At 43.2% G+C, this 16,183-nt stretch overlaps 1 protein-coding gene across 12 annotated transcripts in view; it reads right to left on the bottom strand.

Annotated features, from left to right (window-relative positions):
- Positions 1-616: 616 nt before the first annotated feature.
- The window catches only part of LOC119866192 (piwi-like protein 1), a 32,007-nt gene continuing 16,440 nt past the window's right edge, over positions 617-16,183 (bottom strand). For 3 of the 12 annotated variants that reach the window (XR_005379304.1, XR_005379305.1, XR_005379302.1), the window contains exons 3-7: positions 15,205-15,333; positions 12,752-12,880; positions 10,308-10,487; positions 5,449-5,883; positions 1,157-2,053 (exon numbers count right to left, since the gene is read on the bottom strand). Coding sequence is in view for 7 of the 12 variants with exons in the window: in XM_038575456.1 (XP_038431384.1) it covers positions 10,321-10,487; positions 12,752-12,880; positions 15,205-15,333 (425 nt within the window). In the remaining 5 variants the exon portion in view is untranslated. The other 9 variants (XM_038575456.1, XM_038575460.1, XM_038575459.1 and 6 more) reach the window with 9 other exon arrangements.

Here is a 16,183-nt window from a genome sequence, read left to right as displayed (position 1 = left end):
GGTCTGACCAGGCCCAGGACACAGGCCCTAGGCAGGGAGGCGAGCATTTCTGCTCCTGTCTGATCTCACTGCTATAGCCACACAGTGCTGGGCCTGCTCCCCACGTCAAGGGTTGGCCCAGCCTAGGACATTCCCTCATGCCTGCCTGGAGCCCATGGCCCAGTCCTTCCAGGGATCAGGGCAGATGCTGGCTCAAGCTGGTATTGAGGAGGCCTCACCTGCTGTACAAACCCCATCAGCCCACTTTTAAGCTAAGGGAAATTGGGCAACATAGTTTACCTCTAGCATCACATTCATCTCCTCTATGGGCTACGACATGTATGGGCTGTTCCAAAAATTCAGTGTGTCCCAGATTTAGGAGTCTCATGGTTTGTCTCCCTCTCTAATTTTTCCCACTCAATCCCCCTCCTTTCCCTCAATATCTTGTTCCTATTTCTTATATTCCAGGAGGAGACCACTTGATGGCATGAGCACTGGTTGTTACATTATATGTTGGCAAACTGAATTTACCTAAGCATAAATAAAAATGTTTAAAAAAGAATAAAGGTTAAGTTTGTCTCAAGTACCTAGGATCACCCCACACACAAAGCAGTCACATTATAAGCCCAGTGGGATATCACTCTCAGGGCCACATGCAACCCCAAACCATAGGCCCCCAGGCCCATTGCACCTACTCCAGCATTGCCTGGATTGGCTCTTTGATCAACTGATTAAGGAGGGGAGCCCTAGGCTCTGAGACTGTGGTCTCCTTGTTGCCCTCAAAAGCCATACAAAATTTGGAAGGACAGAAAAGCAGGACACCTCATTTACCCAGAAAAACACCCCTTTTGAGGTTCTTATGTTCCTGAGGTTCCAAGCATCTCCCTGTGTCATTTCACTCCATTCGGTAGAAGGTTCTTGCTCATCATTTAATGTCCAAGTTACCTACTGAGGGGAACTGGGTGGCTCATTCAGGGAAGCATCTGACTCTTGATTTCAGCTCAGCACATTCTCTCAGGAGCCTGAGATCCAGCCCCTCGTGGGATTCCTCACTGGGCATGAAACCTTCCTAGGATTCTCTGCCTCCCTCTTCCTCAGCCCATTCATATCCAAATTGGCCTTCCCTCAATCAAACTATATTAAAAATAATAAACATGAACTGCAATAAAAAATTTTTTAATGAAAATAAATAAATCAGGCTCAATGACTGATTCTTCCAGTTGTTTACCACCTGCTTGTCTGCCGACTTTGTCTTGTTTTCATTTTCATTCACCTTTTGCCTTCATTCTTTAAAGCTATCTTTCCTGAACATAACATCCTAGGCTCAGAGGTGTTTTCCTTCTATACTTTGTGTCACCATTGCAGTGTCTTCTGACCTCTGTTTTCTGAGAAGTCACGGGCCTTGGAATTCGTATTCTGTTAGGTTGAACGTGTCCTTTTCCTCTACTTTCAAGGTTTTTCTTCCTCTTTGCCAGCAGATTGGTTACAATGTGTCAGGAGGAGGGTTTTCAGAGCTTTGTAGATCTGAGTCACGTATTTGTGAAATTTTCAGCCATTTTGCCCCCATACCTTCTTCTACACCAACTGTTTTTTTTTTATTTTTATTTATTTATGATAGTCACACACACAGAGAGAGAGAGAGGCAGTGACATAGGCAGAGGGAGAAGCAGGCTCCATGCACCGGGAGCCCGACGCGGGATTCGATCCCGGGTCTCCAGGATCGCGCCCTGGGCCAAAGGCAGGCGCTAAACCGCTGCGCCACCCAGGGATCCCCACCAACTGCTTTCCTACAGGAACTCCATGCTGTGGAACTTAGCACTTTTGATGTATCCTAGGCATGCATGTTTAAGTTCCTATCAATTTTTGTTCAGTCTTTTCGCACTCCTCTCATGATAGTACGATTTCTCTTGTTCTGTTTACACGTCCACTGTCTACTTTGTTTCTTCATCAGATTGCTGAGCCTATCCAGTGAATTTTCATCCTGGATAGTGCGTGTCAAGTTTCAAAATTTCCACTTGGTCTTCTGACAGCAAGATGTCCACAGCTCTTTCTATGGTAACGAGTTTTCCAGTGTCTACAATCAAAAACCTTAGGTGAAAAATGTTTATGGATCTCTGTGGATACAAAACTGGACCAAACTACTTCACGCTTGAGGAAAAACCAAAATACAACCAGCAAAGGAGTCGATTGAAAGTAACCAGGAAATTCATTCCTTTAGTTGATTCAAGAAAACTTATTCCAGGGGCACAGGTTTGGTTCATTCAGGTATGTGACTGCCTCCTGGTTTCATCTCAGAGTTCATACCTCAGGTCATCAGATTATCCTAGGTTGGACTCCATGCTTAGGATGGAGCCTGCTTAGTATTCTCTCTCCCTTTTCCTCTACTGCTCTCCCCCTTACACTTTCTCTTTTGCTTTCTTTACAAAAAAAAAAAAAAGAATCATTCTTTTACTGTGCTCAGGATACCATACTAAACACAAAAATACAAATCTATATTATTTACATTTTATATGTGAAATTCATAATTTAAATGGTCAGTCAGTAGTTTATGCCAAAATAGTAAAACTGCTTTTACCACTCAAATTTGGTCAAATTAAAAGGTAGGGGTTGTGAAGCTAACATTTGGACACTAGTCTGTGTACAGTATTAACAACATAAAATCACTGATTATGTTTTAATAAGGAGACCTTATTATTGAGATTAGGATTAGACTGGTGTCATAAGGCAGCATATAATATAAAAATTTCCATATCACCCTATCCCTTGGCACATATTTTCCACGATCATACATGCCTGCATTAGTGTGGAATTTTTATCACAAAGAACAAACCAGTGTAGAGACATTATTATCAATGAAGTTGACCACATATATTAAGGACTGCTCTGTGTTATGCATCTGACTGTTTTGACAAATACATAATATTATGTATCCAAGGACCCTGGGATCATGATATGAGCCCAAAGTAGATGCCCAACTAAAGGAATGAGCCTTGTGCCCACATTACTACTGTTTTTTTAAATTGAAATCGAGATGGTACACAAGGTTACATTAGTCTCAGGTGTACCACATATGGATTCGATACTTGTATAGGGTAATACTGTGCTCATCACAAGTGTAGATACCATGTGTCCCCATAGAGCACTATTACAATTCCACTGATCATATTCCCTATGCTGTACGTTTGATCTCCGTGATTTTTTTAATGCATAATGAGAAACCTGTCCCTCCTACTCTGCTTCACAGCTATGGCTATTGGTAAATGGTATACTTTGAGTATTTAAACCTCTCCCGGATGGAATATTTTCACCAAACTGATTACCGGTGCACCTGGGTGGCTCAGTGGTTGAGCGTCTGCCTTTGGCTCAGGTTATGGTCCCATGGGCCTGGGATCGAGTTCTGCATCGGGTTCCCCACAGGGAGCCTGATTCACCCTCTGCCTATGTCTCTGCCTCTATGTCTCTCATGAATACATAAACCTTAAAAAAAAAACCTGTTAGTGAATAAATAAAATAGAGCACTAGACTAAATAGAACAAAAGAGAATAATTGTCTAGCATTGAATCAAACCTACCAAGAAAAGGGGTAAAATCAGGTTGAAAAACTTACAAAAGAGAGGACAGCATATGTGGACCTACAGAGACAGAAATGATTTTGCCAGATGTCCAGAAGGTGGGAGTTTTTAGTTGGGTTTCACAACAAGCTGCATGAGCGATGGGAAGTCATCATTGGAATCTATGTGCAGATCAGTTCTATTTGTGCCCTGATTATGTCAGGCTACTTGAAGTTGCTGTTGACTTTCTGGGGAAGATTTTATTTATTTCAGAGAGAGAGAGAGAGAGAGAGCATAAGCAAGGGAGAAAGGCAGAGGGAAAGGGAGAAGCACATTCTGGGCTGAACAAGGCCCCAAGGAGGGGATGGATTGCAGGACACTGGGGCCTTGGCCTGAGCTGAAGGTTTTCCTCATCCACCAAGGAGGATGGACCCCAGACCCTCATATGATACTTATTGATCACTCACTACAATAGTCTTGCCCTGTATCCATATAAACAGTGATCGCTCAGTAATTCCTGAGCACCACATCCAATGAATGCATTGACAGTTATTTTGTGTCCTCCTAAATCTTGCCAAGTGTGTGGTGCAGGAGTTTTTCCACAAAAAAGTCAGTGAATGAGTTTCCAACTTCTTCTATGGAATGCTCACCCATTTTCCTGAATTAGAAATGGTCCTTTTTTCCTCTTTTTGGAGCGAATTCAGATATGACAAGGAACAGTGTATTTTTTAGGAGTAAGGACCATTTTCGTGGGGTTTGGAGGGGATGTTTTAAACTGTGTAGTAAGGGACCTTTCTCTCACATGCAGTTTTTCCTCAAGAATTTCGTGTGGCTCCTTCAGTGAAGGAGAGATCCATCCCCCAGGAATAGCTCCTGCTTTTTCATGGGTGCAACCTGTGCTTCCTTTGGAGGCCTATCGTTTTACTATTGTTGCTCATGTGGTGTTGAATACTCACTAGGAGAACCAATGACAAAGGACACACATGACCTGACCCTCATGGTTTACTCTTTTGTGTAAGTGCAGACATCTCAGAAACCAGCGAAAGTGGTACGTATTCTGGAACCACTCTCTTGCAGAAAAAAAAAAAAAATCTAAATAGTACGGCAGATGCAGCAACCTGCTGTTCTCTTCTGGACAGCCACCCGGTTCCATGTTCCTGAGGCTTGGGGGTGTGAGATAGGCAGCTTTCCCAGGTGAGAAAACATGCCTACATTTCTACAATACTAGGAGCCGGTGTGTTCACTGTTTGGTATGGTTGTGAGTGCATGACTCTTAGGGTGGAGTGACTTGTTTAAACCTATGAGTGTGACAGAGTTGTGTGTGCATGTGTGTGACACAGAGAGAGAATTGAGAGAGAGAGAGAGAGAGAGAGAGAGAGAGAGAGAATGAGAGACAGCTATGGACACAGAAATACAGAGAAAGGGAGAAGGAGAGAGAAAGAATAAGAGAGTTTTCCCCCAACATTGTCCCACTGACACTGCACCATGGCTTCTCTCATCATTCTCCAAAATAAACTCCTAACACACCATATTTTCCAGCCCTAACCCCGTGAATGGCCCAACAGTGGTAGCTCAGCCCATGCTTAGTTACCAAATGCCATCATGTTCACTAGCCTTCATTCATACTGATCGACAGTCCCCAAATTAGCCTTTTATTTTCTTCAAGAAATTATTTATGTATTTGAGAGAGAGAGGGCAGAAGAGGCAAGAGGGGCAGAGGGAGAGAAAGAAACACACCCTTTGCTGAGCAGGGAGCCCCACATCAGGCTCCATTTCAGGTCCCAGACACCGTGACCTGAACCAAAGGCAGACTCTTAGCTGACTGAACAACTCAGGCACCACTACCTGAATTATTCTTGAGCAGCATGACCAATGTGCTGACGGGTACTCTGTGTCCTTCTAGAAGCACTTTATAATACCTTCATCATGAGAGTATTCCAGAACATCAGAGGAGAAGTGCAAGTTAATGCTGTCAAGGTGAGCTCAGTATCTTTGAGGAACGAATGTTGCTTTCTCGGTTGCTTTCCACACAAATTCTGATGAACATCAGACAGCGTCCATTTGGGATGAAATACATAATCTTCCTGGTGGCAAGGGTGCTGAGTGCTTGCCTCTTGCCATGCATTAGCTTATCTGAGAGGATGTTTACCATTGGCGACACCAAAGCTGCTTATAAAGACAGTGATGGGGTACTTTCCCTCATCAACGGTGTCTCCTGCTTGGCTGGGGAATGTTGTAGTCACCATCCTGAATGGACTGGAGAGACACATCCTTCAGGACAAACAACTTCCTCCAGGTATCCTTTCACTTCCTTTGGGCACCATGGTCTCAAACATGATGTTCCATCTGGTTTCCTAAAGTCATTCAGAGCAATAAAGATCAGTTTTTACTAGGTAATAACATCTATTGAATAAAAACAATAGAAGATTTATTTTTGCTAAAGTTGAGCAATAGAGTAACGTCCAAATATTAGCTTTACTCTAAGAATCATTAACCATAATCACATTTGAGTTGTAGGGTGCCAGTAGTATCAGTCACTTAATTGTACGCCCTGGGGTCAGGACCTAATCCCATGGTTGGGGTTCAGCTACATGTTGGCGTCCCTCCACATGGGGAGCCTACTCCTCCTCCTAACCCTCACCCCGCTCATGTTTTCTCCCTCTATCCCTTTCTCTTTCTCTCCCTCTTTAATAAATTGATTAGTTAATTAACTAATTAAATCTTGAAAAATTAACTGAACTTGATTGGAAAATGCATTTTTACTATTCTGGCCATCAAATGATGTCTCACCTTCTAAATTGAAATATTCACACAGAAAACAGTAGGAATATGGCTTAGAACTTTTGACCTATGAATGGGACACAAGCAAACTAGAATAATGATTTTTTTTTTTTTTTTTTACGCATAGGGATATCCTGAAAATGCACTACCATAAAGAAAGGCAGGACCATAATAGAGTCATGCAAAATGAAATAAATATAAAGGAAACTAATTAAATAATCAGGTAATTACAAGTTCCAGACAGACAGGGAAATGACTTTCCATTTCATTCATGAGTTGAAAACGATGCTGCTGGAATAGTAACTCCTCTCCTGCTGTCAGTGGAGCTAAACCCAAAATTGCAGAACTCACTCATAAACATACATGGAAATGGAAAGGGAGCCCTTACAGGGACCACAACACACTGGTAGATCATGTGCAAATGGCTTTTTTTTTTTAAAGATTTGTTTATTTATGATAGACCGAGAGAGAGAGAGAGAGAGAGAGAGAGAGAGGCAGAGACACAGGAGGAGGGAGAAGCAAGCTCCATGCCGGGAGCCCAACGTGGGACTCGATCCTGGGACTCCAGGATCATGCCCTGGGCCAAACGCAGGCGCCAAACAGCTGAGCCACCCAGGGATCCGCAGAAAGGGCTTTAAAACAAAATGGAGACAACAGGGGGAAGAAGGCCGGAGAGTAGAGTCCTCAACTCACCCGATCCGCCAACTCACCTAGATAAATTTCCAGTCATCCTGGACACCTACCAATGCGAGCTGAGAGTTAAAGAGAAGGGTTTTCCCTTCTAACAAGGTAGAAGGTGGATACAAAGAAAGAAAGAGGCGGGTGGGGGGGGAGCGGCCTCTAACAAGACAAGACAGGAAGGGGGAGAGCTCGGGACAGCCCTGGAGCCGCAGCCGGCGGGGCCTCGGGGAGAAGCGGGGGGGCAGGCGGGGCGCTGCGCCTGCTGCCTTCGGGCGCCCGCTGCGGCCCCGGGAGGGCGATGCCAGCAGCAAAGGCCCCGGAGCCCAGGGTGCAGGGGACACGGCCGCAGTCCTGCCTGCCCCCGGGGCAGGCGGAGGCTTCACGACTGCAGAATTAAGATCTCATCAGGCTGAAGTTAAAAATCAATTAAATGAGGTGCAATCCAAATTGGGGGTCCTAATGGCAAGGCATAAGGTGCTGGAAGAAAGAATGAGCAACACTAAGACTCCTTGATGGCAAGGAAGGAAGCTGAGGAAAACAGAGAAAAACAATGAAAGGACCACGAGGAAAGGTTAAGGGAAATACATGACAGCTTCAGAAGGTAGAATTACGTATCACTGGGGTTCCAGAGAGCACCCAGAAGGACAGAGGGCCAGAAAGCATATTTGAACAAATCCAAGCTGAGAACTTCCCTAATTTGAGGAGGGGAACAGGCATTCAGACCCAGGAGATAGAGTAGTCCTCCTCCCAAATCAATAACAACTGTTCAATACCTCGACACTTAATAGTGAAACTTGCAAATTCCATAGAAAAAGAGAAAATCCGTAAAGTAGTTAGAGACAGCAGATTCTTAATGAATATGGGGAGAATTATTACATTAATAGCAGACCTCTCCTCAGAGACCTGGGAGGCCAGAAAGGGCTGGCGGGATTGATTCAGGGTCCTAGATGAGAAGAACATGCAGGCAAGAAAACTCTATCCAGCAAGGCTCTCGTTCAGAACAGAAGGAGAGATAAAGAGCTTCCAAGATAGGCAGAAACTGCAAGAATATGTGACCACCAAACCAGCTCTGCAAGAAATATTAAGGAGTATCATAGGAAAATTAACATGCTTCCAGAAAATTTGTTCAGGTTTAAGTGAGCAGTTGAGATAGAAATGATTTATATATGCTGTGATTTAGTCTATGGTTTTATTCCAAAATTAGTCACCATGCAGAGTCTGTTTTTATAGCGTATGCATAATGATTGTACTATATAGGAAGGATGACGTGGTGTTACATTATCCCTAATAGGAACAATGCTTTTAACTGTTAAAGAGTAATCTTGCTTTCCTCAGGAGGGGGGGAAAAAAACCAACTCTACAGAGCTCCAGACATTCTGTACAATCCCTTAGAGGATGGGACTTCTGCACACACTTTTGGTCAAAGAAGAGACTAAGGGCACATCTTTTGAAAACATTCTAATGAAATGACTCATGCACCCATTCCACCTATAACTGTAATTTAACTCAAATACCAATAACTAGAGCTTGGCTCAGCAGGGATTCCTTAGAGCCAGGTATAAAGCCTTGTGAAGGAAGCCGAGGTATGCCACCCCAATATATATATATATATATATATATATATATATATATATATATATATATTTGGGAAGAGGAATCCAGAAACAAATCTTAGTGTTAATGTCTTCCCATATATTTACCTTTCCAGTTTGCTGCCCTTGATAGCCTAAAACTGCTTTTCTTTAGGTTATCATTCTTTCTACAAACGTATTATTGTTCTTTGCTGAAGATGCTATAAAGCCCACAGTTTTAAGCTGCTGCTTTGAGTTCCTCCTTGTTTTTGATTTCTTCGGTGTGATGTGCACTGCAAACCTTTATAAATTTTTTCTTTTGATGATATCCTCTTGGTAATGAGTCCCCCCGGAAATCCTAAGATGGGTAGATATGGAGTTTAGTCTCCCGCCACATCAGAACTCATTCTAGTTGTATCCTCATGGAAGAACGCAGGCAAAAATGAACTATTTGCTTGGTCGGCAATAAGCCTGGGGCTGGCCATCCCAAGGATGCAGTTTCCTACATGAGATTGTGAACTTATCGCGTCAGCTACACTGGTGGATTTCTCCTAACATACTGAACACTGGAATCCTCAAATTAAAACTCCAAAAGATCCAAGGACTTTCTTTCATGCAGAAAAGGATTCTGCACATCAAGAACCAGGCATGTGACACTAACAATAAGACTGAAGAAAAAGAAATTACAGAAACAATCCCATTTACAATTGCACCCAAAAGCATAATATACCAATGAATAAAACTAACCAAAGAGGTAAAGGATCTATAACCTAAAAATTAGAGAACACTTTGAAAGAAATTGAAGAAGGCACAAAGAGGTGGAAAAATATTCTGTGCTCCTGGGTTGGAAGAAGTAATATTGTGAAAATGTTGATGTTACCAGGGCAATATACACATTTCATGCGATCTCTACAAAAATACCACAGACTTTCTTCAGAGAGTTGGAACAAACCATCGTAAGATTTCTGTGGAAAGGGAAAAGACCCCGATTAACCAGGGAACTATTAAAAACTTGACAAACTTGATATGGTCTCATTCATTTGGGGAATATAAAAATTAGTGAAAGGGAATAGAGGGAATGGAGAAAATGAGGGAAACTATCAGTGAGGGTGACAAAACAAAAAGACACAGTGAACTCTGCGAACTGAACAAGGGGTAGTGGAAGGGGAGGTGGGCAGGCGGTTGGGGCGACCCGGTAATAGACACTGATGGGGCACTTGCCGGGATGAGCTCTGGGTGTTATGCTATATGCTGGCAAATTGAACTCCAATTAAAAAATGTAAAAACAGAGAACATTTTGCTAATATTTAACATGGACTAGCTTTTCCAAATGTTAGTTTCACAATCCCTTCCATTAAATCTGACCAAATTAGCGGTCTCAATGCAATTTCACTATTTTGGCCACAAACTAATGACTGACCTTTTAAATTAAGATGTGGACACATGAAACAAAGAATACAGCTTAGGAGGTTTGTCTTTACTATGGCACCCCGAGCAAAACTGACTAATGATTCTGTGTTGCGTGTGTGGAGAGAGCAAAAGAGCAAGTACAAGGAGGAGAAGGGCAGAGGGAAAGAAAGAGAGTATACGAAGCAGGCTCCATGCTGAATATGGGTGAATCTGATGACCTTGAGGTCATGACCAGAGCTGAAAACCAGGAGGCAGAAACTTAGCTGACAGAAACACCCAGGTGCACCTAGGACAAGATTTCTTGAGGCGATTTAATGAATGAACTTTCATCTTACCTTCTGATATCTCCTATGGTTCTTGAAATTTTCTACGACGGAAGATGTTCAATAATTTCGATTGTTTTACAGGATAGGTGTCGAAAACTTGTCCACATGTTTCTCGTGTTGTTTCCACAACAGATCCAAGGACATTAATAGACATTGGTAGAGCAGTTGACATTTCGTTGTTAGAAGAGCCTAGAAATTTAAGGATTCAATCCCATTTACAATTGCACCCAAAAACATAAGCTACCTAGGAATAACCTAACCAAAGAGGTAAAGGATTTCTACCCTAAACACCACAGAACGCTCCTGAAAGAAATTGAGGAAGGCATCAAGATATGGAAAAATTTTCCGTGCTCATGAATTGGAAGAATTAATATTGTGAAAATGTAGATGATACCCAGGGAAATTTACATATTTCATTCAATCCCTATCAAAATACCATAGACTTTCTTCAGAGAGTTGGAACAAACCATCTTAAGATTAGTGTGGAACCGGAAAAGACACCAAATAGCCCGGGGACTATTCAAAATGAAGACCACAGCTGGGGGCATCACAATGCCAGATTTCAGGTTGTACTACACAACCGTGGCCATCAAGACAGTGTGGTAGTGGCACAAAAACAGACACAAAGATCAACGGAACCGAATAGTGAATCCAGAAGTGGACCCTCAACTTTATGGTCAACTAATATTCGAGAAAGCAGGAAAGACTATCCCTGGAAAAAAGACAGTCTCCTCAATAAATGGTCCTGAAAACATTGGACATCCACATGCAGAAGAAGGAAACTAGACCATTCTCTGACACCACACACAAAGATAAACTCAAAAAGGATGAAAGATCTAAATGTGAGACAAGAATCCACCCAAATCCTAGAGGAGAACACAGGCAACACCCATTTTAAACTTAGCCACAGCAACATCTCGCAAGATACATCCGCGAAGGCAAAAGAAACAACAGCAACAAGGAATTACTGGGACTTCACCCAGATCGAAAGCTTCTGCACAGCAAAAGAAACAGTCCACAAAAATAAAAGACAACCTACAGAATGGGAGAAGATCCTTGCAAACGACCTCTCAGACAAAGGGCTAGTGTCCAAGATCTATAAAGAACATATTCAACTCAAGAACAAAGGAACAAACAATCCGATCGTGAAACGGGCAAATGACCCGAACAGAAATCTCACAGGGGAAGACAGAGACACGGCCAAAAGCACAATAGAACATCCCCGCATCGCTGGTCATCAGGGAACTACAGATCCAAACCCCCATGAGATACCACCTCACACCAGTGGGAATGGGAAAAGTCACAAGACAGGAAACCACAAATGTTGGAGAGGATGCGGACAAAGGGGAACCCTCTTGCAATGTAGGTGGGAATGTGAACTGGTGCAGCCACTCTGGAAACGTGTGTGGAGGTTCCTCAAAGAGTTAAAAACAGATCTTCCCTATGGCCCAGCCTTTGCACTGCTGGGGATTCACCCCAAAGCTGCAGATGCGGTGAAATGCGGGGACACCTGCACCCTGCTGTTTATGGCAGCAACGTCCACAGTAGGCAAACTGTGGAAGGAGCGTAGGGATCCATCGAGAGATGAAGGGATAAAGAAGATGTGGTCCACGGCTACAATGGAATTATTCCTCAGCCATGAGAGACGACAAATACCCACCATTTGATCTGACATGGACAGACCTGGAGGGACTTACGCTGAGTGAAATAAGTCCATCAGAAAAGGACAAACTTGATATGGTCTCATTCATTTGGGGAATATAAAAACTGGTGAAAGGGAATTAAGGGAATGGCGAAATGAGGGAAAATATCAGTGAGGGTGACAAAACAGGAGACACACCAAACTCTGGGAACTGAACAAGGGGTAGTGGAAAGGGTGCTGGGCAGGTGGTTGGGATGACTGGGAGAAGGGAACTGATGGGGGCACCTGGCGGGATGAGCACTGGTGTTATGCTATATACTGGAAAATTGAACTCCAATAAAAAAATGTAAAAACAGAAAACATTTTCTAATATTTAACATGGACTAGTATGTCCAAATGTTATCTTCACAACCCCTCACATTAAAACTGACCAAATTAGAGTTCTCAATGCGATTTCACTATTTTGGCCACAAACTAATGACTGACCTTTTAAATTAAGATGTGGACACATGAAACAAAGAATACGGCTTAGGAGGTTTGTCTTTACTATGGCACCCCGAGCAAAACTGACTAATGATTCTGTGTTGCGTGTGTGGAGAGAGCAAAAGAGCAAGTGTAAGGAGGAGAGGGGCAGAGGGAAAGGAAGAGAGAATACAAAGCAGGCTCCATGCTGAATATGGGTGAATCTGATGACCTTGAGGTCATGACCAGAGCTGAAAACCAGGAGGCAGAAACTTAGCTGACAGAAACACCCAGGTGCCCTTAGGACAATATTTCTTGAGGATATTTAATGAATCAATTTTCATGTTACCCTCTCGGATATCTGATGATGAGTCAAGTTCCTTGCTGCGGTATATTGTGAATATTTTCAGCCGTTTTTCAGGGCTGGTGTCTCCAGGTTGTCCACTCAATTTTTGTTTATTTGTTTCCACCACAGCTCCTGGGAATAAAATGGACAGAGAAAGAGCTGTTGACTGACATATTGTTGTTTGAAGAGCCTCGAAAATGAAGGAGTCAATCCCATTTACATGTGTACCCAAAAGCATAAGCTACCTGAATAAACCTAACTAAAGTGGTAAAGGTTCTGTACCCAAAACACCACAGGACGTTCCTGAAAGAAATCGAGGAAGGCATAAAGAGAAGGAAAAATGTTCCATGCTCATGGATAGGAAGAATTAATATTGTGAAAATGTCCATGCTACCCAGGGCAATTTACACATTTCATGCAATCCCTATCAAAATGCCATGGACTTTCTTCAGAGAGTTGGAACAAACCATCTTAAGATTAGTGTGGAACCGGAAAAGACCCCAAAGAGCCAGGGGACTATTCAAAACGAAGACCACAGCTGGGGGCATCACAATGTCAGATTTCAGGTTGTACTACACAGCTGTGGCCATCAAGATAGTGTGGTAGTGGCACAAAAACAGACCCATAGATCAATGGAACCAAATAGCAAATCCAGAAGTGGACCCTCAACTTTATGGTCAACTAATCTTCGAGAAAGTAGGAAAGACGATCCCTGGAAAAAAGACAGTCTCTTCAATAAATGGTGCTGGGAACATTGGACATCCACATGCAGAAGAAGGAACCTAGAGCATACTCTGACACCACACACAAAAATAAACTCAAAAAGGATGAAAGATCTAAATGTGAGACAAGAATCCATCCAAATCTTAGAGGTGAACAGAGGTAACACCCTTTTTCTTCTTGGCCACAGCAACATCTCGCAAGATACATCCGCGAAGGCAAGAGAAACAACAGCAACAAGGAATTACTGGGACTTCACCCAGATCGAAAGCTTCTGCACAGCAAAAGAAACAGTCCACAAAAATAAAAGACAACCTACAGAACGGGAAAAAGAGCCTTGCAAACGACCTCTCAGACAAAGGGCTAGTGTCCAAGATCTATAAAGAACATATTCAACTCAAGAGCAAAGGAACAAACAATCCGATCGTTAAACGAGCAAAAGACCCGAACAGAAATCTCACAGGGGAAGGCAGAGACCCGGCCAACAAGCACAATAGAACATCCCCGCATCGCTGGTCATCAGGGAACTACAGATCCAAACCCCCATGAGATACCACCTCACACCAGTGGGAATGGGAAAAGTCACAAGACAGGAAACCACAAATGTTGGAGAGGATGCGGACAAAGGGGAACCCTCTTGCAATGTAGGTGGGAATGTGAACTGGTGCAGCCACTCTGGAAACGTGTGTGGAGGTTCCTCAAAGAGTTAAAAACAGATCTTCCCTATGGCCCAGCCTTTGCACTGCTGGGGATTCACCCCAAAGCTGCAGATGCGGTGAAATGCGGGGACACCTGCACCCCTGCTGTTTATGGCAGCAACGTCCACAGTAGGCAAACTGTGGAAGGAGCGTAGGGATCCATCGAGAGATGAAGGGATAAAGAAGATGTGGTCCACGGCTACAATGGAATTATTCCTCAGCCATGAGAGACGACAAATACCCACCATTTGATCTGACATGGACAGACCTGGAGGGACTTACGCTGAGTGAAATAAGTCCATCAGAAAAGGACAAACTTGATATGGTCTCATTCATTTGGGGAATATAAAAACTGGTGAAAGGGAATAAAGGGAATGGCGAAATGAGGGAAAATATCAGTGAGGGTGACAAAACAGGAGACACACCAAACTCTGGGAACTGAACAAGGGGTAGTGGAAGGGGTGCTGCGCAGGTGGTTGGGATGACTGGGAGAAGGGAACTGATGGGGGCACCTGGCGGGATGAGCACTGGGTGTTATGCTATATACTGGCAAATTGAACTCCAATAAAAAAATGTAAAAACAGAAAACATTTTCTAATATTTAACATGGACTAGTATGTCCAAATGTTATCTTCACAACCCCTCCCATTAAATCTGACCAAATTAGAGTTCTCAATGCGATTTCACTATTTTGGCCACAAACTAATGACTGACCTTTTAAATTAAGATGTGGACACATGAAACAAAGAATACGGCTTAGGAGGTTTGTCTTTACTATGGCACCCCGGCAAAACTGACTAATGATTCTGTGTTGCGTGTGTGGAGAGAGCAAAAGAGCAAGTGTAAGGAGGAGAGGGGCAGAGGGAAAGGAAGAGAGAGTACAAAGCAGGCTCCATGCTGAATATGGGTGAATCTGATGACCTTGAGGTCATGACCAGAGCTGAAAACCAGGAGGCAGAAACTTAGCTGACAGAAACACCCAGGTGCCCTTAGGACAAGATTTCTTGAGGCTATTTAATGAATCAATTTTCATGTTACCCTCTGGGCTCTGATCCGTTGGCTGAACTTTTCTGTAACGGAAGATGGGAAGAATTTTTGTTTGTGTTGCAGGGCAGGTGTCCCCAGGTTGTCCTCTGGGTTCTGGTTGTGTTATGTTCACAGCAGATCCTGGGAAATAAATGGACATAGACAGAGCTGTTGAGTGACAGGTTGTTGTTAGAAGAGCCTCGAAAATTAAGGAGTCAATCCCACTTACAATTGCACCCCAAAGCATAAGCTACCTAGGAATAAACCTAACCAAAGAGGTAAAGGATTTGTACCGTAAACACCACAGAACGTTCCTGATAGAAATCGAGGAAGGCATAAAGAGAAGGAAAAATGTTCCATGCTCATGGATAGGAAGAATTAATATTGTGAAAATGTTCATGTACCCAGGGCAATTTACACATTTCATGCAATCCCTATCAAAATGCCATGGACTTTCTTCAGAGATCTGGAACAAACCATCTTATGATTCAAGTGTGGAACCGGAAAAGACCCCAAAGAGCCAGGGGACTATTCAAAACGAAGACCACAGCTGGGGGCATCACAATGCCAGATTTCAGGTTGTACTACACAGCTGTGGCCATCAAGACAGTGTGGTAGTGGCACAAAAACAGACCCATAGATCAATGGAACCGAATAGTGATTCCAGAAGTGGACCCTCAACTTTATGGTCAACTAATATTCGAGAAAGCAGGAAAGACTATCCCTGGAAAAAAGACAGTCTCTTCAATAAATGGTGCTGGGAACTTTGGACATCCACATGCAGAAGAAGGAACCTAGAGCATACTCTGACACCACACACAAAAATAAACTCAAAAAGGATGAAAGATCTAAATGTGAGACAAGAATCCATCCCAAATCTAGAGGGCAACAGAGGCAACACCCTTTTTAAATTGGCCACAGCAACATCTCGCAAGATACATCCGCGAAGGCAAGAGAAACAACAGCAACAAGGAATTACTGGGACTTCACC

Source organism: Canis lupus, chromosome 26, assembly GCF_011100685.1.
Source record: "Canis lupus familiaris isolate Mischka breed German Shepherd chromosome 26, alternate assembly UU_Cfam_GSD_1.0, whole genome shotgun sequence".
In the NCBI taxonomy this organism is placed as follows: Eukaryota; Metazoa; Chordata; class Mammalia; order Carnivora; family Canidae; genus Canis; species Canis lupus.
This window is presented reverse-complemented; position numbering and strand designations above follow the sequence as displayed.